We start from the raw sequence: 23,660 nt of genomic DNA on the forward strand, positions 1-23,660 counted from the left end.
GTAAATGTTCATAATCTTTTATATCTTTCATATCTTTTTATTCAAACACCAAAACATGATTGCTTGATTTTAAGTTTAAATTAAAAAAAAAGACCATTTATCCAGAACGCGGGTCGTATTGAACAGTATTTTTTGTTTGCAATTCTTGCACTTTGTCTTCAGCACTAGATTATGCTCTTAGTCACTTGTTTTAGAAAGGAGATGCACTTGTGAGTTCTGGCAAGTAGTAGTATACTGACTTTACCTACGTTCAATGCAATTATTGTAAGTCACTTTGGACAAACGCGTCAGCTAAATGACTAATGTCATGTAATGTGGAGAGGAGGAAACTACCTCAGCCTCCCGGCGCTAGTTCAGCCCGCTCAAACATCAACCAACGCCACTACGATGGCGCTACAGCGGCGTCGTCTAAAACGCCTCACATTCACAATAAGCGGAGTACATTCCACACGCCTCGCCGCGAGCAAGAGTCCAGTCATGCGCCGTTTGCGAGTTATGTGACTTTGAGAAATGAGTGGCAGTGGGGTTGGGTTCAGGGGGGGGGAGACAGTGGGGTTGGGTTCGGGGGGGGGGGGTGGAGACAGTGGGGTTGGGTTCAGGGGGGGAGGAAGGCAGCGGTCACTCACAACTCCTCCAGCTTCTGACAAAACTCCCAGGCGTCGGCCCGGACGACGGCGATGGCGTTCTGGCTGACGCGTAGGAGGCGGAGCATGCGCAGGCCGTACAGCCAGCCCTTGTTGACCTCCGTCAGGTTGTTGTGTTCCAGCTCCCTGAGGAACGCAGAGAAACAGACGAACGAGCGTCAGGGGCGTTCGGAGCTTCTCGCTACGTCGGCCGTATGGTTTCTCGCCGTGGCGGACGCGGGTGTTTTAACCCCCGGCCCCGTGGCTGATCAGGGCTGGTGGCGCTGGCTACAGTGATCATCATGAAATGTGACGGCGATTGAAAACAGAGGTGATTTAAAACAGAGGTGATGGTTTAAATACAGACAAACGAGGTCGACAACTTGTATCCCAAAGATCGAAATGCACAACCACGTCAATGGAGGTCCTCCATTTGAAGAGTGTCTTAGTGCTGGACTACAGCTCGTCTGCGACTAGATAACTGGCCCTACAAGGCAGCGCTACGGCACTCACAGCTCCTCGATGTTGTTGAGGCCAAAGAAGGCGCCGTCCATCAGTTTAGTAATCCCATTCCGCTGCATCTTCAGCGATTTCAGAGAGTCCATCTCTTTGAACGTCAGGCTGTCAACTATCTTGATCTTGTTGCGTTTTAACTCCCTGGAAATGAGTTCAAAGAGGTGGGTTAAAAAATAATCTGGTTTCTATAATGGAGCAGAAATACTTCTGACAATCAAATCTCAAACCGACGAAAGGAAGTATTTGTCACGACGGGTCTGGTCATTCATGCCCTGCACACTGCTCAGACATGTCAAATCGAGCTGCATTTGTTTTAACTACCGATAACCAGTACCATAACAGCCTCACTCACAGGAACTGCAGCTGTGGGAGCGTGAAGACTTTGTGAGGCAGCGCGGTGAGGCGGTTCCTGTTGAGCCTCAGAACCAGCAGCGTGCTGGAGATGTTGTCGAAGCAGCCCGGTTCCAGGGTGTTGATCTTGTTGTTGCTCAAGTTCCTGGGAGACAAAAGAGGCGGGACGACGGGCGTCCAATGAGTTCACTCCTCTGTCCCAGAAGAGTGACATCTCTCGTCTCACGCGATCAGACCACCGGCTCCTACTAGACCAAAGACATGCGTGGGGATGGGGAGGAGCTTCAAAGACATGCGCGGGGATGGGGAGGAGCTTCAAAGACATGCGCAGGGATGGGGAGGAGCTTCAAAGACATGCGCGGGGATGGGGAGGAGCTTCAAAGACATGCGCGGGATGGGGAGGAGCTTCAAAGACATGCGCGGGGATGGGGAGGAGCTTCAAAGACATGCGCGGGGATGGGGAGGAGCTTCAAAGGCATGCGCGGGGATGGGGAGGAGCTTCAAAGCAGCGGGACTTACAGGTATTTCAGCTGCATGGAGGGAAAGGCGCCGGCCTTGATCTCCAGTATCGAGTTGGACGTCAGGTCCAGTGTCTCCAAGGAAACATAGGGATGCAGATGATGCATCAGCAGCTCTGAGATCCTGTTGTGGACCCTGGAACAAAAACAAACTGTCTGATCTAACATCCAGCTCTCTGTATGGTGTAGAGTAGCTATGCCAAGTGGACAAGTGAGAGACATACTTTTATAGGCTTCTTTCTGACACATCCTCAAACTAGAGTACAGGATTCAAATGTGTGTAGGTTTGTAAATATGACCACTGACGTTATACTGTACATGAGTAGCTTTGACTTACAGTGACAGACTGGTGATATTAGAGGTGACTTCTCCAAGAAAGGGGACAGCTGTCAGTTCGTTGTGGTTCATGGTTCTGGAAAATTAAGAATATCATTAGAAGAATTGCATTTACCATCTTTAAGAGGGTCTAGCAACTGACTTGGCATCCACTTTAGGGACCCACTATCCAGTGGATCTACGTTGGCAAATATTGGTAACGGACTTTTTGACATATTCCAAACATATGATATCAATACGAGCAGAGGTTATTACTCCGAAACAAGATAATATCCGTGCAGCCTTAGCCACATGAGTTAGCAAGGCTAGCTTAGCTAGTGATCAGACCAACTTACACAGAGGTTATCCCATCTGGTGGATCCAGGGGCGGCGTTGACAACTTTTTTCTGTTGCAATCCAGGACTTTGACATCGTCTGATCCCCTCGGACAAGAGCATGGAGACGGACAGGATTCCAGTCCCAATGCAGTCAGGCTCAAAAACAAGACGACTAACGTTTTGGCCTGGGGGACGGTCCAGCATTCCGCCATCTTAGCTAAGTGCTAACTGCTAGCTAGCTACCAATACGTGGCTAGCTTGATTAGCCAAAAAACTATTGGAAAACGTCTCAAAACCAAATTATCCCTATAACTTGATACGAATTGTATATACGCCTTCTTCTACATGAGTCGTAAAGCCCATTGGCCGTATTTCACCGCAAAAACACATTTGGCCAACTTGCACAAAGCATCCAAGCACAGAATTTTTCCTTCTTCCCTGCCTCAGGATCTGGATTTCCTTCCGCTTCCAATCTCGACACACAACTCTCCAAGTGGCTCGTAGTGCTAGCTTAGCTATCCTTAGCTATCCAGCTAACAGCAGTCTACTTTCTTCAAGAAACACAATCTGCCACCATTTTAACAGTCTAACTCAACCTTGGTATGATTTAACGGGTCGTCATCTAGTTTGAAGAAACCCAGATTGTCGGGTTATAATAGTTTGGAAGTTTAATTTCCCAGATTGATCTTTCTTCGGAGGAACAACAAAAGCGCCTTGCGTTGATGACATAGGATACCCCGTCCAGACCCCTCCCAGCTTGTTGTTTACCGCTGTCTGATTGGTCCGTATGCATGTTCGTCAAAAATGTTCTTTTACCTGATTGGATTGGCTTTTATTGTTGATATATGTCAAAAAGGGCATTCCTAATGCAGAATATAAGCAAAAGAGTGCTGTATTATATTCTCTTTGATATCAATTAGGGTATTCAAACTTTACGAATCTTCCTACACTGTAGCCACCTAGCCTACAAAATCATGCCCCCCTTAATTGTGTCTGTACAATATCTGAACTACTAAAATAAGTGATTCGTTTATTTAAGAATTTGGTTTTACAGTTTTCAATGTAAGCCTCATTTACAAAGGGAAATAATAATATTAATAATAATTTAGAGATAGTCTGTAGTCTGAGAGCTGCAACGTAGATAGATAGATAGATAGATAGATAGATAGATAGATAGATAGATAGATAGATAGATAGATAGATAGATAGATAGATAGATAGATAGATAGATAGATAGATAGATTTACTAATCCCCATAGATATTTACTAATCCCCATAGGGGAAGTTTGGCAGCAGGAAAAAAGTAGAGCAGAATAAAGAATATGCATAGAGAATATACATATTAGAATTAAATTATATTAATTAAATTACAAGAAATATATAGATACAGAGTCTGATGGCCAATGGCACAAAGGAGCACCTGAAATGCTCTGTATTGCCCCTGGGGTGGGAGGAGCGTGTGGCTGAAGGAGCTCCTCATCTGCCACACCTCATTATAGAGGGGACGAGAGGGGTTGTCCAGCATGGACTTCAGTTTGTCCCTCATCCTCCTCTCCACCAAATGGAAAATACCATGATTGACAAGGGCCAAATGAGTCAAGGAGCAATGTTTGGGGACCTGCCTCTGGTAACGACAGACATGTAAATTAATTAAATTAATGACCAGGTTAATAGATTAAACATGACAAATAAACATCCTTGAATAAAGATAATTGGCATTGCATTTTCTACAAATAAACTCGAAACCAGGGGGCACATGTTCTCATTCAAGAGCAAACATGCACATTAGCTTCATTAGATACACTCTCAAAATAAGGGTGCTTTGTGGTTCTAGGCTCTAAACTTGGTAGCAAATAACCATTTCCACCAGAAAGGTTCTATTGAATTGAATTTTTTTGAATTGAAACCTTTACTGCCCCAGAAGGGGAATTTGTTTACTACACGTCAAGCATACAGAAAACATTAAAATGTACGCCCATCACCAACACCACAATGTCACCAACCACCATCATCGTCTATAGGCGATAAGAGCCATTATGTTCAAATGTTTGCTTGTTTTTATTAAAGCAGGTTATTTTAATTTGGCTCCACTAGTGCTAATGTCACTGCTAATGTCCCTTTATTAGGTTTTAATATTTATTCAGGCGAGAAAGTAACATGTAGATTCCCAATAGCCTAAACTCGTGTCTCTGGGCACTATGTTTAGCTGGCTCAGGCACACTGAGGTAGCCTTGAAGTGATACTGTATAAATTGGGCTTTAGTCCTCAAATAAAAGAAAAATGGGGTAAAACCATACAGACGAGAAGAATATTGTGATTCAGACTTTTCGACTTGAATTTAAATGTAATGGCAATTTTTGTACACCAGAGGGAGACAGAAGCGTATGTATAGGGTTTGGGAAAATGTAGTCCCAGACACGACTAGGATTCTATGCAGTAGAGCCAATCAGACAAATGGATACACCTGTGTAGAAACAAGATGGTCGTGTCTGGGACTACATTTTCCCAAACGCTTAATTATTGGAAGATAATCTGTAGGGCTGTCAACCATTTAATCGAATTATTTACATAATATGTAATTAATTAATCTATTTGCATTGTCTGCAAATAAACTCGAAACCAGTCTGGCACATGTTCTCATTCAAGAGCCAACATGCACATTAGGTCAAGTTTGCACATGTAGCTGCAGCGCTCTCTAGATCACGTGAGGAAGCAGGTAAATGTGAGGAAGGTGTCTACATCCAACACACCCTACCTGCCACAGCTCTCCTCACCTCCATCCCATCGGCCGGCGAAACGCATTACCATGGACGCTTCTCAGCAGCAAGTTTCCGAGACTGGGCTACCCATTTTTATTCAGAAACGAAGAAGAGTAGAAAACAAATACATGTACCAACGAACATTCCGCCTCGACACGGAGAACACCTTGAGCGCTGTGCTCGTCGTAGGCAGTGGACTGAAGGTGAACCTCAACAGGTAAACAAAACAAAAAACAAAGCAGCTGCTAGGGTCCGTGATGTGTGATCTAGGCTGTTACTGTTACAAATGACATCTAGGTCTACTACACACTATATACTTCTGAATATTATAAGCCCTTCATAGCATAAACACCCATACTAGTGGTCGCAGCTGCAGCCTACCACGTGTGTGTGTGTGTGTGTGTGTGTGTGTGTGTGTGTGTGTGTGTGTGTGTGTGTGTGTGTGTGTGTGTGTGTGTGTGTGTGTGTGTGTGTAGGAGGGGGGGATTAATTAGCTGGTCACTGTACGTAAATCCTAAGCAAGGCGACTTCCTGTCAGCGTGAGGGGAATATATAGCAGCGATTCAGATGCATTCTCACTAGTTGCCCGCAATAACCAAATCGCAGACCGTTATGAAGACGCTTCATTCGCGGACTCTCAGGATTGACTATGGGAGCAGAAGCAGAGTCGTGTGCGTGGTCGGTACGGAGCTTACCGTCTACATGGCAAGGTAGAGAGAGATACGCAATGGTCGTATTTATTCATGAGTTAATTGTGGCCACTGTTACATTTTCAATTGCACTGTTCAGTTTTAGCTGTTGAACCTACTAATATATGGCTCTGTAATATATAAATTTTATATGAATTGGTAGCCTATTGATTCCAAGGTAAATATTAGGCCTTAATTCAGCAAATTATATTCTACTCTAATCTTTCCTGAGGGCATCAACTACTGTGTTGGCCTAGGCATATTAATTATGCCTTTATTTAGGCTATGTGTAACCAATATTCTGGCTATGCATGGAATTGGTCATCAGTAGAATAATGTTGGAAACTTATCATTTAAAAACTATTACTTGTACACTGAACTGTGATGGCTTTGGTTTTGATTTACTATTTAATTCACATATTTAACTAACACTTAGTTACACAGCAGTTCCCTGTAATGCTGTTACAGATGTGGAATTCTAAATATAAAAACTTTATATAAAATATAAAATGTGTGTTTGGCAGTGATTTGAGTCCGTGAATGATGATCTGTGTAGTCTGTGGGATGGTTTGCCTAGTCTTTTGAGGACAACAGAGAAGAATGTGTCAGTCAGCAAACACTGCATGGTGATATCATTCAGTAGGCTACAGTGGGCAGAGCTCATGATCCAGTATACAGTGGAGGCAGTCTGTGGACGTCTGACACGTCTCTTTCTACAGACTCTCTTTGTTATCCCTGCAAGATGTCAGCTTGCAATGCTGTCTGTCCCTGTCAAGCCAGGACAAAGCTCTTGGTGTTGGGGTCGTGGAGTGGTTATGACCAAGACAAATGATAGTGACAACAAATGTCAGTCCATCCGCTCTTTGGATCCAGACCCCCCCTTTACCTGCATCACCGTGTTAACATGATTCTATAATCTGGAAACTGGTTTTGCCAGTTTGTGCTTCAGGCTGTATCTAGGACATGTCAGTTTGTAAAATAATACTACATTTCCAGTGTATTATAGTTTTATAGACGGTGATTAACAAAGGTTTGACAACAGTAGACATGCTTCCAGTGAATGTTAGATCATGTAGCTACCTGTGTACCAAGAAACTGTCTGTTGTAAAATGAACCCATCCTGACTTTGGAGTCATTTCTCTGCCCTGGAGGCTGGGTGGCTAGTGATTCTACTGATACTCCTCCCACTCAGTGAGTGGACACTATCCATTGTGACTATAGTTGAGGTGTCAGGCTGTGTATATTGCTTGTCTCTATGTCGTCTGTGAAGGCGTCGGGAAGCACAGCCTCACTTGTTCCAGGCACTGACTATTTATTGACTTTGGGAGTCCAGGGACTTGCGACCTGGAGTATACTCTTCAGTGGTCTCTGGAACTTGAGTTTAGGTCCATAATGATCAACAAATGTCACGGTTAAAGTGGCAATGCACTTGCTATAGCTACAGGCCCATGTCCAGTGTTTCTTACGTTTCGTTTTTGTTTTTTTGTTTTTGTTTTCATATTCACTTACAGTAAGATGTAAGAGTTTCCAGTCATGCTTGTCTGAATCTGACTGCAATGTACGTAACTTAATAACACAGTGGCCTGCCACCTGTTACTTCTGAAAATAGATGATGAATCACATACGCACCCACGCACGGACACACACACACATACACACACACACACACACACACACACATACTTGGGGGTTCCACTGTGCCATGCCTTTTACAGCGGCTAAGAAACTGAGAAGTGGTTTTCATGGGCCTTGTAAGACTATCCTGATCTCGTGAGCTCACATTCTGCTTCTCTCTATGGATATGTGAGCGCACAAGATCAAGATCGTCTCTCAGAAGGCTAGGTTTACATACAGTATGTCAATAATGCTCAAAGCAGAGCTTCATGAGTCTCTTCGTTTCATGCCTCACCCAAAAAGTTATACAGTACACATCCTCTGCTTGGTGCAGTGACTTTTAAAAAAAATAAAATAAAGCATTATCAAACATCTCTGTATCTGTGTCTACCCCCCTCCTCCTCCTCCTCCGGCAGGAGTGCCCCTCCCAGCTCCAGGTACTTCTCTGTGAAATGCAGCCCCAAGGTGTCTTTCAGGATCACGCCTCCCCCCCAGGAGACCGGGCCCCTCCTCCCCATCCCTCTCTGTGACACCTCGGTCCTGCTCATCACCATGGACACACCCAGCGAGATGGAGAATGACAGCAAGGTAACGTTGTTTACCAGGTGGGCACGTTCCAAGAAGAGAACCGATGTACACAACGTTAAGATTCCGATGCTACTTTTCTTCAGAAGCCAGATCTCGTGGTCAGGTTGAAGTAGGTCCCCAAACAGGGTCTTGACTGATGGACTGTTCACACTGTATCTACTGTAATCATATCTTCATATCTTCACTGGTAGAATGTCAGGATTGATTTTCCCTTTGGGGACTGTGCCTCCCAGAAATGCAGCATCAGCTGAACATTCAGCTGCTACAGGTAGTAAAGCATTCATTTCTACAACGGAGAGTTTGGATACTTGATTCTGATTGGCTAGCAGCCGTTGTAAAATACTCTGTAACCCACTGCTGCGACCGCATAACAATTAGTATTAATGCGCCGTCAATCTTATTGACGAGGCCATTGATAAAATCAAGCGGTAGGCTATGCTTTGCGTAGCAACCACCTGCAGCAACCTCGCCTTTTTCGTATCCTATTACAATAACGCACTCATCAGTTCGACTCCAACACTTCCACACCCCTACCAGCAAAAACAAGTGCTATGGAGAACTGTTTTAATAACTGCACCATGGCTGGAAATATTCAAATAAACGTGAACCACCCGAATTATGCCTTATGGCTATGTGAACAAGGCCAACCCAAATAGGCGAGATAGGCTATATGTTGCCTGGCAACCATTTAATTCAGAGCAATAGCCTATCGTGGAAGATTTTGTAAATACTAAAATGATAAGAATGATCATTAAATAAATGATTGAATGTTACTACTGAGTGTTTTTTGTGAATATATATATATATATATGTAGTAACCGTTGTAGAAAAGCAATTGACCACTCGAGGCAGTGGGTTACAGGGGATTTTACCACAGCTACGGGGGTTTTAGGCCCTCCGCTGTCATGTCGGGCCTAACAACGCCCCGTAGCTGTGGTAAAATCCCCTGTAACCCACTGCCTCGAGTGGTCAATTGCTTAATTAATATATCAGCAAATCAACAGCTGCTCTCAGGAATTTAGTGGGAAATGGGTTTTGATGTAACTCCCACGCGTACTACCTGTCCCCAGCACTGCAGGAAAGTACACTGTGCTTATCTGGGTAACCTCAAATCTGGCTGGATCAGGTAGCCTGGTGTCATCAAGGATCTTGACCACTGCAGGTTCCAGACAAAATGGTGTGACGTCAATGTGCCGGGTGGGTCAGTCACACAGGCAAACGACGAGGGATTCTTGGGAACTTCTGACTTTGAAGTTGCTCGAGGTTTGATGAGTCTAGCCTTGAGTGTCTGAAAGCACAGTGACTGTGAAATAATCACTAGACAAACACAGCATTCATCTCAAGCCCTAGCCAGCCATGACCCTTTCTGGAACGATGTTAATCTCTGTACGTGACTGAGCACATTCAAGGAAGCCCACGTGTGTCTCTCCACTGTTATTAGGATTTAACCTGACAAGTCAAACAATACTGCTCCAGTTCTGCTGGAAATGTCTTGTACTTGGCACCCAGACCTTTTACATTTGACAGATAAACCACCTTGAATAGACCCTGGATCTTGAATCTATTGTTGATAATCGTCCCATCAAGAGACTTGATTCAGATTCAGAACTTTTATTTTCTGTCGTGACAGAAAATGGTCTTAGACTGGCTCAACAATCAACACAAGTTAACACAACACCATACAGTACATTCCTAAAACCAGCACAGGGAATCATTAAAAAATAAGCATAATATTACTATGTGCAAAGTGGCATAGTGCGTGTGTAAGAGTTCTTCCTCATAGTTTGTTTAAAATCTTTATGGCAGTGGGAATAAAGGATTCATAATATAACAGCCCCTTTAAAATATTTTTTATACAGTACATAGTGATATGTGAGTGCCAGTTGGAAGTCTCAGTTCTCTATACAGTATGTACTGTTATCTCCTCAGGGATCTTTCTCAAATATTCCCTCAGCGTCTGACTGTGGGAGTGCCTCTTTGGCGTGACCGATCACGGAAGCTCCGATGGCACCCCGTCTGTGGTTGGCGGTTGGCTGGCTCCGCCCTCTATACAGTATACTGTGTAACATGTACCATCATGGCTCCTCAGGGGTGTCTGTTGTTTTCTGTTCTTTCAGCTGTCGGTCAAGTTCTATGGAGAGAAAAAGGAGGTCCTGGCCAAAGCGCTGATTCACCTGACCGCTGTCGGTGTGTTATTTGGAAGTCTGTGTGTGTGTGTGTGTGTGTGTGTGTGTGTGTCTGTGTGTGTGTCTGTGTGTGTGTCTGTGTGTGTGTGTCTGTGTGTGTGTGTCTGTGTCTGTGTGTGTGTGTGTGTGTGTGCGTGCGTGCGTGTGCGCAAGCGTGTGTGTACGCGTGCATGGCTTGTGCAGATATACACTTCGATCTTAAATTAATATTTTACATTTTTTGATTGATCAATCTATTATTTACTCTATGGCACGTAGAGTATATTGTGTGTATGTTTTTTGACTGAGATCTACAGTTGGATAGTAAGCTTCAGTACGGGACAGTAACACACAGCACAGTACAGGACAGTAACACACAGTACGGGACAGTAACACAGTACGGGACAGTAACAAACAGTACAGTATGGGACAGTAACACACAGTACAGTACGGGACAGTAACACACAGCACAGTACGGGACAGTAACACACAGTACAGTAAGGGACAGTAACACACAGTACGGGACAGTAACACACAGTACAGTGCGGGACAGTAACACACAGCACAGTACGGGACAGTAACACACAGTACGGGACAGTAACACACAGTACGGGACAGTAACACACAGTAACACACAGTACGGGACAGTAACACACAGTACAGTATGGGACAGTAACACACAGTACAGTATGGGACAGTAACACACAGCACAGTACGGGACAGTAACACACAGCACAGTACGGGACAGTAACACACAGTACGGGACAGTAACACACAGTACAGTACGGGACAGTAACACACAGTACGGGACAGTAACGCACAGTATGGGACAGTAACACACAGTACAGTACGGGACAGTAACACACAGTACAGTATGGGACAGTAACACAGCACAGTACGGGACAGTAACACACAGTACAGTACGGGACAGTAACACAGCACAGTACGGGACAGTAACACACAGTACAGTACGGGACAGTAACACACAGTACAGTACGGGACAGTAACACAGCACAGTATGGGACAGTAACACACAGTACAGTATGGGACAGTAACACACAGTACAGTACGGGACAGTAACACACAGCACAGTACGGGACAGTAACACACAGCACAGTACGGGACAGTAACACACAGTACAGTACGGGACAGTAACACAGCACAGTATGGGACAGTAACACACAGTACAGTATGGGACAGTAACACACAGCACAGTATGGGACAGTAACACACAGTACGGGACAGTAACACACAGCACAGTATGGGACAGTAACACACAGTACAGTACGGGACAGTAACACACAGCACAGTATGGGACAGTAACACACAGCACAGTACGGGACAGTAACACACAGTACAGTACGGGACAGTAACACACAGCACAGTATGGGACAGTAACACACAGTACAGTACGGGACAGTAACACACAGTACAGTACGGGACAGTAACACACAGTACAGTATGGGACAGTAACACACAGCACAGTATGGGACAGTAACACACAGTACAGTACGGGACAGTAACACACAGCACAGTACGGGACAGTAACACACAGCACAGTATGGGACAGTAACACACAGCACAGTACGGGACAGTAACACACAGTACGGGACAGTAACACACAGTACGGGACAGTAACACACAGTACGGGACAGTAACACACAGCACAGTATGGGACAGTAACACACAGTACAGTACGGGACAGTAACACACAGTACGGGACAGTAACACACAGTACAGTACGGGACAGTAACACACAGTACAGTATGGGACAGTAACGCACAGTACGGGACAGTAACACACAGCACAGTACGGGACAGTAACACACAGCACAGTATGGGACAGTAACACACAGCACAGTACGGGACAGTAACACACAGCACAGTATGGGACAGTAACACACAGTACGGGACAGTAACACACAGTACAGTACGGGACAGTAACACAGCACAGTATGGGACAGTAACACACAGTACAGTATGGGACAGTAACACACAGTACAGAACGGGACAGTAACACACAGTACGGGACAATAACACAGTACAGTATGGGACAGTAACACACAGTACAGTACGGGACAGTAACACACAGTACAGTATGGGACAGTAACACACAGCACAGTATGGGACAGTAACACACAGCACAGTATGGGACAGTAACACACAGCACAGTACGGGACAATAACACAGTACAGTACGGGACAGTAACACACAGTACGGGACAATAACACAGTACAGTATGGGACAGTAACACACAGTACAGTACGGGACAGTAACACACAGTACGGGACAGTAACACAGCACAGTACGGGACAGTAACACAGCACAGTACGGGACAGTAACACACAGTACAGTATGGGACAGTAACACACAGCACAGTATGGGACAGTAACACACAGCACAGTACGGGACAGTAACACACAGCACAGTACGGGACAGTAACACACAGCACAGTACGGGACAGTAACACACAGCACAGTACGGGACAGTAACACACAGTACAGTACGGCCGGGTGACGATCAGGGCCTGTCGTTCTGGCAGAGATCTCTCTGGACGTGGATGCAGATCGGGATGGCAAGGTTGAGAAGAACAACCCCAACAAGGTGAGCTAACAGCCCGCCTCACTGTCTGTCTGTCTGTCTGTGTCCGTCTGTCTGTGTCCGTCTGTCCGTCCGTCCGTCTCTCTGGTGTTAACCAACACCTGACACGGTTATCCACTGGAGGGGGCAGAAAATGAATGGAGGAGTGAATGGATCAGATTACACTGACACAATACAGCAGCAACCTGTCTGTACAGTTATGCACAGGGTACTTTGGAATGGGTTTTTTCCCTCAAGAAGCAAATCCTATTGACTGTGCTAAATGAGTTGGTATGACTGGGGGGTGTTGTTTCTGGTCCCTGAATAAGACAGTTTTGATAGAATTTGGATTATATAAATGTATTATGTTTATGTGGTGTTTACTGTACTCTACACTCCAGGGATCCTGGACTTGGGGTCCCAACGGGCACGGGGCCATCCTATTGGTCAACTGTGACTCGGAACGCATCTATGGGAAGAGACTGGACAGCGAGCGCAGGGAAGTCAGCAGGGTCTCAGGTAACCGACGACAACTGCCCAGCGAGTAAACCCACCCAGCGAGTTCCGAACAGTGGTGAAGACACCCAGTACTGTGTGTGTGTGTGTGTGTGTGTGTGCGCGTGCCGTCCAGATCTCCTGGACATGTCCCCCATGCTCCTGAGGACCAGGGGCCCCCCCAGCCTGCCGAGCGGGTTCAAGCTGAGCATGCACGTCTCCCAGGGAGACGCAGAGAGCATCCGCGTCTTCAGCCACAAGTCCACAGAGGGCGTGTTCCACAGCCTGAGTGAGTAGCCTGCTACCCTGCTAGGGCCACATTCCAGACAGCGCTTTCCTCCCCTTCACTCTCCTTCGCTTCCCTTCCATAGGCTTCTGGCCAGGGCCGCATTCCATTTCAAACCGTGGTTCCTTCCCCTTCACTTCCCTTTCATAGGCACATCCAGCTAACTTAGCGAGGTGCAGGGTACTAGAGCAGAGGATGATACCGGAATGTGCCCCCTCGTGGTTTTATTCTCATGCAACGTTTTCAACCAAAAAGGTTTTGGTCAAGCAGGCCACAAGAAAGTGCACTCCAGTGAGGGTGTTTATGCTGTATTTCTTGTTCTTGCAGAGCACCTGTTCTTCAGCACCTTTGTGAAGGAGTACCCCCTGGTTTTGGACAAGGAGGTTCTGTCACAGGAGGTTTCTTACCCCGGGGAGAATGCGGAGAAGAAGTTCTACGTGGAGGGCCTCCGGTTCCTCGACAAGGACTTTGACGGCCTCGTCCGAATCAACCTCAGTCTTCTAGAGCCCAGCTCTCAGGTACAGATGTGAGAACATAAGAATGTAACTTGACCCGCGGTATTCTAACAGGCGCTTTACGGCATTCCGCACCACCGCTCGCATGCGCAGTAATACTACTCATTGACCCATTGCTGTAGCTCATCTGTTAACTGTCGGGACAAGTAGAAGTTTAATACAGTAGGCTAACTGAGTGTTCTCATATATCAGGACGAGTAAGATGGCTAACGGAGCTGACCAGAGATGTGTTTGAAATGGTTCACTCACTCCCTATTCCCTATGTAGTGCTACCATGGATGTATTGAGTGCGACTCATAGTGAACTACATGGGGAATGATTTAACAGTTTTGGCAGCTCAAATACACTTCGCACATATCCTCTGCAACTTGGCAGTGCAACTGCCACAGACAGCTATGGTGCACTTCATGCATTGGTAGACAGTTCTGTTCTTGCTGCAGCTTGTCTTCACCATGCAGGTATTTTTCGGGGGGGGTATTCTTCTGTGGACACTGCGAGGGGCGCCGCCGGTGGCTGTTTGGACGCCAGAGCGCGCAGCTCTTCAGCCAACTGGAGGACGTTGCGTCTGGGGAGGCTCTGCGTCTCTCCACCAGTCCCCAGCGAGTCCAAGCTCACCCAATGAATAATACTTATTTATAATAGCCTACATAGCGCGAAACTATGCATATAATAGGCTGTAGCCAGCGCAAAACTGCGCATTCCCTATAGCCGTTCATTGAACGGCTGGCGGCCGGTATAAATAAATTAAAACATACACGATATTTTCTTATTTGAATGATCTTGAATATATATATATTCAAGATCATTCAAATAACAAAATCTTGTGTTTATTGTGCATGTGAACGCACTCACTGTCAAACCTGCCGCTATCTATGCACAAGATAGTTAATGTCCGGATAGATATGATTGGCAATGAGTGATCTTTACTCATGGCGACTATGTCAATTTTGTATGGATCCACAAGTCGATCAAGCTTATTTTTCCTTTGTATCGTGCTGAAGCCATATAGCCTACTGCGCTCAGACTTGGCTACATAAGTCGGTGCCCCGTCTTCAAATGTACTTCCGGGGTTTACGAATAGCCTACCAGTTGAATGTGTTCCAGAAACAAAATGCAAAACCCTCACGTTCACCACATCTTTACTAACAAATATATTTACAATACTGTTATTTTGCGCATTTGACTTAAAAGCCACCACGTCTTGACCCGACGTCAGTTACCGAGATAGATAGGCTACTGTAGGCCTAGATATAGGTGTTCGTAATAATTAAATTACATCCAGATGGAGAAAACGTGTTTGAGAACAAGGTAATAATAACAATTAAACGTTATTTGTATAGCACCTTTCATACAGAAATTCAGTTCAAAGTGCTTTACAACAGAGCATTTAAATTAAAGAATGTGAAATTTAATGATGATTCATTCGTAGACTATAGGAGAAAAACACTGAGCCCAGCTGAACACCCAGCCTGCTAAATCTACTCAAAGACGCCACCTGGCGGTGGTGCATCACTAAAACGAAATAACACCGTCTGAAATCCCACGAGATTTCCAATGGGATTTCTCTGCCAAATACCGCGAAGGTGAAATGCTGCAGCATGTGACATTTCTAACTTCCCACATCTGTAGCTCAGGTCGTGTTGAGGTTCCCCCGTGTGGGAGAGGGTCTATAGAAGCTCGCCCAGCTATCAAACAAACATCCAATCACTAGTTCACTAACCCAAACCTAACCAATCACTGCATATTGCATCAACAGAGTTGCAGTTGCTAGTCTGAGTGTCTGTAGATCATTAAGAGGTGCCTCTCAAAAGTCAGACAGATGAATATTGTTCTGGTATCTGATGCAGGGCTTCCCTGAGATGCCCATCTTCACAGACAGCGTGGTGTTCAGGGTGGCCCCCTGGATCATGACCCCCAACACCCTCAACCCGCTGGAGGTGTTCGTCTGCAGGTGAGACACCCACACGCAGGTGACGACATGACGATGACGGCGGATATTGCAATGAAATGATGACGACGACGATGGTGGAAGCAGCGATGGTGTGAATGATTGATGATGATGAAGCTTTGTTTGTTTTTTTTGTTTTTTTTTTCTCAAAGTATTTTTATGAATTATAAGTTATACAAAATACAATTGTAAATGCAATTTCAAATACTTTAACAAAATCCCATCCCACTACAACTATCCTATTGCACCATAACATGGATGACATCCGTCCAAAACCTCAGTTAAATGATAGGTATGATAACCGATGTATAAAGACAAAGAGAGTTAGCTAGGATTGTTGATGACGATAGACTTTTTTTTTGGCGATGACGATGGCAGCTGTGGCCGGTACTAACTGTCGTTGGCTTGGTAACCTCCCAGCACGTCTGACAACTACCAGTTCCTGAAGGGCATGCGGAGACTGGTGCAGGATGGCGGCCATAAGCTCACCGTCTGTCACAAGTACATGCACAGGGGTGACCGCTGGATGCAGGTAAACGGTCAAGACAGGGACGGCCCGGTTCACACCGTGCTGCGATAGCATCACGTTAACCTTGGTCTGACAAACAAACCCTTTGAGTAAATGTTATCTGATGCTACAGTACTTCATCAGCTAACATTCTCCACATCCTTGTCCTCTGATGAGACCGAGTAGTCAATACAAGGAAGGCAGACAGTGAGGGTTCAAGTGAATGAATCAATGAATCAAACAGTGAATCAATGAATGATTACGTGTCTGATTAGAGACCAAGAACCTGGTTCTAGGTGGCATAGTAATATGACTGTATGGTGACGTCATAAACACAGTATGGTATGTTGATGGCCAGGGCCGGCTCTACCCATTTTGGTGCTGAAGGCAAAATTTGGATTTGATGACCCCCACCCCCTTTAGCAAAGCTGAGACGTTGTTTATATGGTCCTAAAGCGTGCCGCGAATACACATACTAAGAATTTGCGTAGGTTGATGATGCATACACTGATGGAGATGGCATTAGACAAGGTGCAGGACAGGATAGGACAGTGCAGATATAAAATACAATATATCCCAAAAAAGAGAAAGACATTTAAAATACACAACATATACAGATTGGAGTGTGGTGAGGGTGTGTACAGTGTGTGTGCATAGTGTAGTGTGATGCATGTGTCATGTTTTATTCATACAATGTGTGTGCCAGACATGCAGCACAATCAGCGGTGTGCAAGTGGTGCCAAGGGTCAAGAGTCAGTGGGGAGAGGGGGGGATCATCGTGGGACTAGGCTTGCCGTGGTTATCGGTGTTACTGGTGTTACTGGTGTTACAGGTGTTACTGGTGTTACTCAGTGTTCGTAGGAGCGTAGAAATGCACACACATCCAAGATTGCAAAAGTAACAGGTGCTCGATCAAAAAGAGTAAAACTGAGAAGAGAGGTCCGCACACTGTTTCAAAAGCTCCCACAGTGATTTAATGAAGCAGGTTTGGGCCGGCGTGGCCCTCTTCAGGTGCAACACCAAACATGTGAAAGAGCCTGGGTATTTATACTGTTCAGGGGGAATGGGTTGGACCCACCAAAGTGGGGTCAAAGTTTAAAGTTCACAACACAGATGGTTTCAAACAGCTCATCCTACTCTGCCACAGCTGTATACAAATATAAATAGATAATGTTCACAATATACAGTAGCCTATGCTGACTATGCATAAGTGTTAGAGACAGTAGGCTGGGTACATTAATCTAGTATGGATGCCTCTCTGACAGGCTGCGCTATAAGCACACTAAAGGGCATTCTGATAGACATTCAGGTAGGTAAGCACACTAAAGGGCATTCTGATAGACATTCAGGTAGGAAATCTATCAGAATGCTCTATTACCTATTATATTGTGCTTAAACCATGGGTAGCGCATCCTGTCAGAGAGGAAATGTCTATCAGAATGCCCTACGGCCCATTATTGTCAGTTCAAATGTCTATCAACATTTTCTACCTGACAGGACGCGCTACCCCTCAATTAAACATGATATAACGGGTGGTAGGTCATCCTGAGGAGGTAGGCCAAATTTTCAGAACACCGATAATAGCACAGATAATAGCACATGTAGTGTTGTCCAATCCAACAGGGAGCGGGGTTATAATGTATCGTTGTACTGTTAAAATGGTGGTTTCCCTTCCAGGATGAGCTAGAGTTTGGCTATATAGACTCTCCTCACCAGCGTTTCCCTGTGGTGCTGGACTCTCCAAGAGACGGACCGTTGCAGGACTTCCCCTACGATGTCCTACTGGTGAGAACTATGACATCACTAGTCTCGCGATACCAGACTTTCCAGATGTCCGCCTCCAAAAGTCTGGAGACATCTCCATTCAAAACCGTCGCTAGAACAGCACGAAAACCGACGCTACCAATCAGAACCACTGCCTGTATCTCCAATAGGGTGAAAGACCCGCCTTACAGGAAATTATGTCCTCCAAACAGACTGGAGCGGAGAATCAAAACCTTCACCGCATTAGGAAGGACCATTGGATTGGTTCTGCAATGCAGGATTTTTTCAATCTCACAAATTGTTTCCACCCACTTTTAGCGACGAAATCTGGATGAATGTCTTCAGTCTCTAGTTGAGCGCAGCGTTTAGAGGCTGACTCATGAATCTATGACATTACTAACCCTAACCCTACTGACAAGAACTATGACATTACTAACCCTAACACTACTGGCAAGAACTATGACATTACTAACCTTAACCCTACTGGTGGGTGGTGGTATGGAGAAGTGTGTACCAACCTTCCCCTGCCTGCCTTGCCTGTTGACCCCTTAGGGCCCAGACTTTGGCTACGTGACAAGGCTGGCGGAGAGGGAGCAGGTGAACAGCCTGGACTCCTTCGGGAACCTGGAGGTGAGCCCTCCTGTCACCGTGAACGGCAGAGAGTTCCCCCTGGGGCGGATCATCATTGGGGTCGCCTTCCCCACGTGAGTTCATCCACACTGACTCCACCCCTCCGCCCCCCCAACACACACGCGCACACACGCATACACACACACACACACAAACACACTCTCTCCCTTCAGTGTGCACTTTACCACTAGCCTTGTGAGACCATTGTCATGGAATAACTGCAAAGACTTTGAGATTTTAAAACCGTTAGGAAAACAGTTTATTCGTGCATGGAGAGTACAGACAGACCAGTGTCACTGCTATTCTGAAAATATAGGCTTCTCACTTTCATTTTACTCACATAAATCACACTCTTTCCCTCGGGTTGAGAAACAAACATGTGTGTCCTCCTATTACACACAACGCTAACAGTCATTTATCAGAATCCCTCCAAATCCAACGCAGGATGCCCAAGATAGGTGGCACATCAGCTGGTGTGGCTTGACATTTCATACAGTAGAGTCTAGACAATCTCCTCATGACTTTTCTGACTTCCCCTTCCCCGACGTTACCCAACGTTGACACTCGCCTGCCCAGTCTGGCGAGAACGTCACACAGGACGCGCATACATTGTGTTTTCCTTCCTTCTCCCCTCACACCCTCCTCAGTTCCACTACCGAAACAGAATATGAGCTCACAACATCAGGATGGACTCACAAGGCTACTTCACCACTACCCTGCCTACGTGTATGTTAGAGCGTAGTGTATGAGTAAGCATGGGCCCCAAAAACAATGTGACAAGTTTTAAATCCACACGTAGTAGGGGAGTGGTCTAGGGAAAGATTTGGCTAGCAGGGTTTAGTGTCGTCTATGGTGAGTCACTGTTCCCTCATGACAAACACAGCTTGCTATGGTGATCGATTCAGCAATAACCCAGGGCCTTACCGTACCACTCTCAAGTGAATACAATGACTTACTGTTAACTGACCGACTCAAAGCTCTTGATAATGATTAAGTATTTCTGACCCCTTAGACATGACCAGTATTTATGAGTATGTACAGTAGATACACATGGTATGTCTGTGAGGAGTGCCTCTAAAGCAAAAAAACAAGTCACTGTCGCAGTGTTACACCCTGTCAAAGGATGGACTGACCAAAGTGTTGTTAGTTAGTTAGTAAATTAGTAATTTGGCTAGTTGGTTAGTAAATTAGTTAGTTGGTAAGTAAATTAGTTAGTTAGTTAGTAAATTAGCTATTTAGCTAGTTAGTTAGTTGGTAAATTAGTTTCTGTGCTGTTTTTGTGCTGGTCTGTCTCTGTTTGTCTGTCTGACTTGTCTCTTTTCTGTTACTACCGTATGTAAAGCATCCTTGGGTCTTTTGAAAGGCACTACAGTATATAAATACTCAACCACCGTTGAGAGACATTGTCTATAGACACTTGCACATGACCTGAATGTATGTATTGGACGCACCGCACTCACACACACACCCTCACTTACACATTACACTGCATACTCACTATACTGACTGCATTACTTTTTGTATATTGTTCTTTTTGTTAGCTTATCCTTTTTTGCACTAGCATTTTGTACTCGCTCTTTAGCTCAATGTTATGCACCACGTCCGAAAGCAAATTCCTAGTACGTTGTAAAACTGCATGGCAATAAACGGATTCTGATGAATGTAATTTATTATTATTATTATTATTATGTTGGTAGATCCAGAAAAAAATACAATGAAGTTATGCGAATACCGGAGTTTCTTTTTCTTCTGAATGTCTGTGACTAGCAGCAGGTGTGAAATGCGTCTCCTCCCCACCCCCCTGCAGGGCCGTCCAGGGACGAAACATGACCCGCGTGGTGCAGGACTTCCTGTGGGCCCAGAAGGTCCAGGAGCCCATAGCGCTCTACTCCGATTGGCTGCAAGTGGGCCATGTTGACGAGTTCATGACGTTCGTGCCGGCACCTGACAGAAAGGTCAGCAGAGTGAAACAGCCTCTTCATGTGAAATACTCCCTTAGAATACACACAAGCACAACAAGAGCTAGACTATATTATATGAAAGAAAAAAAAAAAAAAGGTCATCAGTCATCTTACTTGGTTAAATGATGGTTATATACTGTATATGCATTAATTAATTTACTGTAAAATGAAAGATTACACACATAATGCCAAAGTTAATTAATAAGGAAAAATAATATGCAAAAACAATACTTTCAGTTCTTCTATGAATTCAATGAACTAGATGATGGAAATATTGATCACACACAGGCTGGATAACTGCTATATGTCAGTATCAGTCACAGCATGCCCTAAGCTCCCTGGTTGGGATGTGATGGTCAAGCCCCACTGTTGTCTTTGGTCTAAGCCCCACTGTTGTGTGTGATGGTCTAAGCCCCACTGTTGTCTTTGGTCTAAGCCCCACTGTTGTGTGTGTGTGTGTGTGTGTGTGTGTGTGTGTGTGTGTGTGTGTGTGTGTGTGTGTAGGGCTTCCGGCTGCTGTTGGCCAGCCCTGACGCAGGCTACAAACTATTCAAGAGCTTACAAAACAATGGGCATGGAAGTGCCAAAATGTTTGAAGGTAGGTAGACCCTCAGTTTGGGACCCATGGCCAGTCTTTGTTTTAACACACTGCATCAAGTGTGTGTGTGTTATCCAACTCCTCACAGGTCTGGAAGAAGAACTTCAAATAACAGTAGATGAGATTCTAAAGGATGACCAGCTGCAGGCAGAAAACAACTATGTCCAGGTGAGGGAGAGACACAACCCTGTTAGACTAGGCTTGGAGACAGACAACTCTGTTAGACTGGGCTTTGAGACATACAGCCCTGTTAGACTAGGCTTGGAGACAGACAACCCTGTTAGACTAGGCTTGGAGACAGAAAACCCTGTTAGACTGGGCTTTGAGACACACAGCCCTGTTAGACTAGGCTTGGAGACACACAACCCTGTTAGACTAGGCTTGGAGACACACAACCCTGTTAGACTAGGCTTGGAGACAGACAACCCTGTTAGACTAGGCTTGGAGACAGACAACCCTGTTAGACTAGGCTTGGAGACACACAACCCTGTTAGACTAGGCTTGGAGACAGACAACCCTGTTAGACTAGGCTTGGAGACACACAACCCTGTTAGACTAGGCTTGGAGACAGACAACCCTGTTAGACTAGGCTTGGAGACAGGCTACTGGAACAGATTATGGTTGAAAGACCAAACACTAGGGGCATCTTATAATACTGTACATGTACTGTATGTATACCAGCTTCGATGTTTTAGGCCATCCAACCATGGTGATCCGTGGTTTACCACAACCAAAAACAATGCTTAGGTTTACAGTATAGTGAAACACTTAAATCCTGGTCTTTGTTTGATTTTTTTTTTTGGAAAAGAGATATTTGTGGTCTTTTAGGTGTAAATCTGGCTTGTTTGTGCCGCAAACCATTTAACTCTGCATCTGATCTGCATCTGATCTGGGTTGTCTATCTCCTAGGCTAGAATTGGGTTGACGGTAGTTAATATACTGTTATGTGTTGCTGTGCCTGGTCCATCCATGACGACGCCTCCTCCTCTCCCAGGGCTGTATAGACTGGAACAGAGACGTGCTGAAGAGAGAACTAGGCCTGGAGGACGACGACATCATCGACCTGCCCATCCTCTTCAAGGTGATGGAGGGTGAGAGAAGAGCGGTGGCTTACTACCCCGATATGGTGAGTACCTGAGGATGCCCCCTACTGGTCTGGCATACCACGCTACACCCACAGGACACTGACCAAAATATGGCAGGATATTTCAAATATTGTTCTCAACATTGTACAATACATAGGCTACTGCACATTACTGTTCACTATAGGGCATATTCTCAAACTCTAGAATTTGCTCTCACGCTCACGATCGAAGCAGCTGTCCCCCTGCGTCTCAACTAAGAAATGCAGCTACGGTGCATTGTCTAACCGAGGTGCTTGAGTAGTGGACCGGCCTAGCCTCAATCTCAACTCTACAGTAACCCTAGCCATAGCCCCGACCCTTCCCTAACCCCCAGCCACTGCTGTCTTTCCCCTCCCAGGTGAACATGATCGTCCTGGGGAAGAACCTGGGCGTCCCCAAGCCCTTCGGGCCGCGGGTGGGGGGCCGCTGCGCCCTGGAGGCGGAGATGACTTCCCTGATGGGGGCCCTGGGGCTCCGCTGCACCTTCATCGACGACTTCGCCTCCTACCACCAGCTGCTGGGCGAGGTGCACTGCGGCTCCAACGTGCGCCGGGAGCCCTTCCCCTTCAGGTGGTGGAACCTGGAGATGTGAGGACCGGGGGGGTGGGGGCAGAGGAGTGGATGAGGGGGTGCTGGGACACTATGACAAGGTGAAGCAGGTGTTTAAGGGAGGTTAGAAGGACCACACCGCTGCTAGCTTCGTACTGTACGCCCATCAGTCTTTATTCAACTTTCTTGGCTTTATTTACAAAAGGGTGAAATACAATGCAATATTT

At 45.7% G+C, this 23,660-nt stretch overlaps 2 protein-coding genes across 2 annotated transcripts in view; one reads left to right on the plus strand and one right to left on the minus strand.

Moving 5' to 3' along the window:
* The window catches only part of lrig2 (leucine-rich repeats and immunoglobulin-like domains 2), a gene marked incomplete at its 3' end in the record, with an annotated part of 16,936 nt that extends 13,601 nt beyond the window's left edge, over nt 1–3,335 (minus strand). Inside the window, exons 1-6 of the mRNA XM_084441329.1 lie at nt 2,680–3,335; nt 2,346–2,420; nt 2,010–2,144; nt 1,492–1,635; nt 1,137–1,280; nt 627–770 (exon numbers count right to left, since the gene is read on the minus strand). Of these exons, the coding sequence (XP_084297455.1) occupies nt 627–770; nt 1,137–1,280; nt 1,492–1,635; nt 2,010–2,144; nt 2,346–2,420; nt 2,680–2,873 (836 nt within the window). The 5' untranslated portion in view covers nt 2,874–3,335. The remainder of the gene's footprint in view (nt 1–626; nt 771–1,136; nt 1,281–1,491; nt 1,636–2,009; nt 2,145–2,345; nt 2,421–2,679) is intronic.
* A 2,213-nt stretch (nt 3,336–5,548) lies between these two features.
* Nucleotides 5,549–23,476, plus strand: padi2 (peptidyl arginine deiminase, type II; the record flags this gene model as incomplete). The annotated part of the gene is made up of 16 exons (XM_084440683.1): nt 5,549–5,637; nt 8,140–8,311; nt 10,429–10,498; nt 13,018–13,079; nt 13,457–13,574; nt 13,687–13,839; nt 14,164–14,354; nt 16,199–16,302; nt 16,720–16,831; nt 18,485–18,592; nt 19,124–19,275; nt 21,009–21,156; nt 21,667–21,760; nt 21,849–21,928; nt 22,755–22,886; nt 23,243–23,476. 16 exons carry the CDS (start codon nt 5,549–5,551, stop codon nt 23,474–23,476), a joined length of 2,019 nt encoding a protein of 672 aa, XP_084296809.1.
* Between the last annotated feature and the right edge of the window lie 184 nt (nt 23,477–23,660).

Source organism: Borostomias antarcticus (genome assembly GCF_949987555.1).
Source record: "Borostomias antarcticus genome assembly, chromosome: 7".
NCBI classification, from domain to species: Eukaryota; Metazoa; Chordata; class Actinopteri; order Stomiiformes; family Stomiidae; genus Borostomias; species Borostomias antarcticus.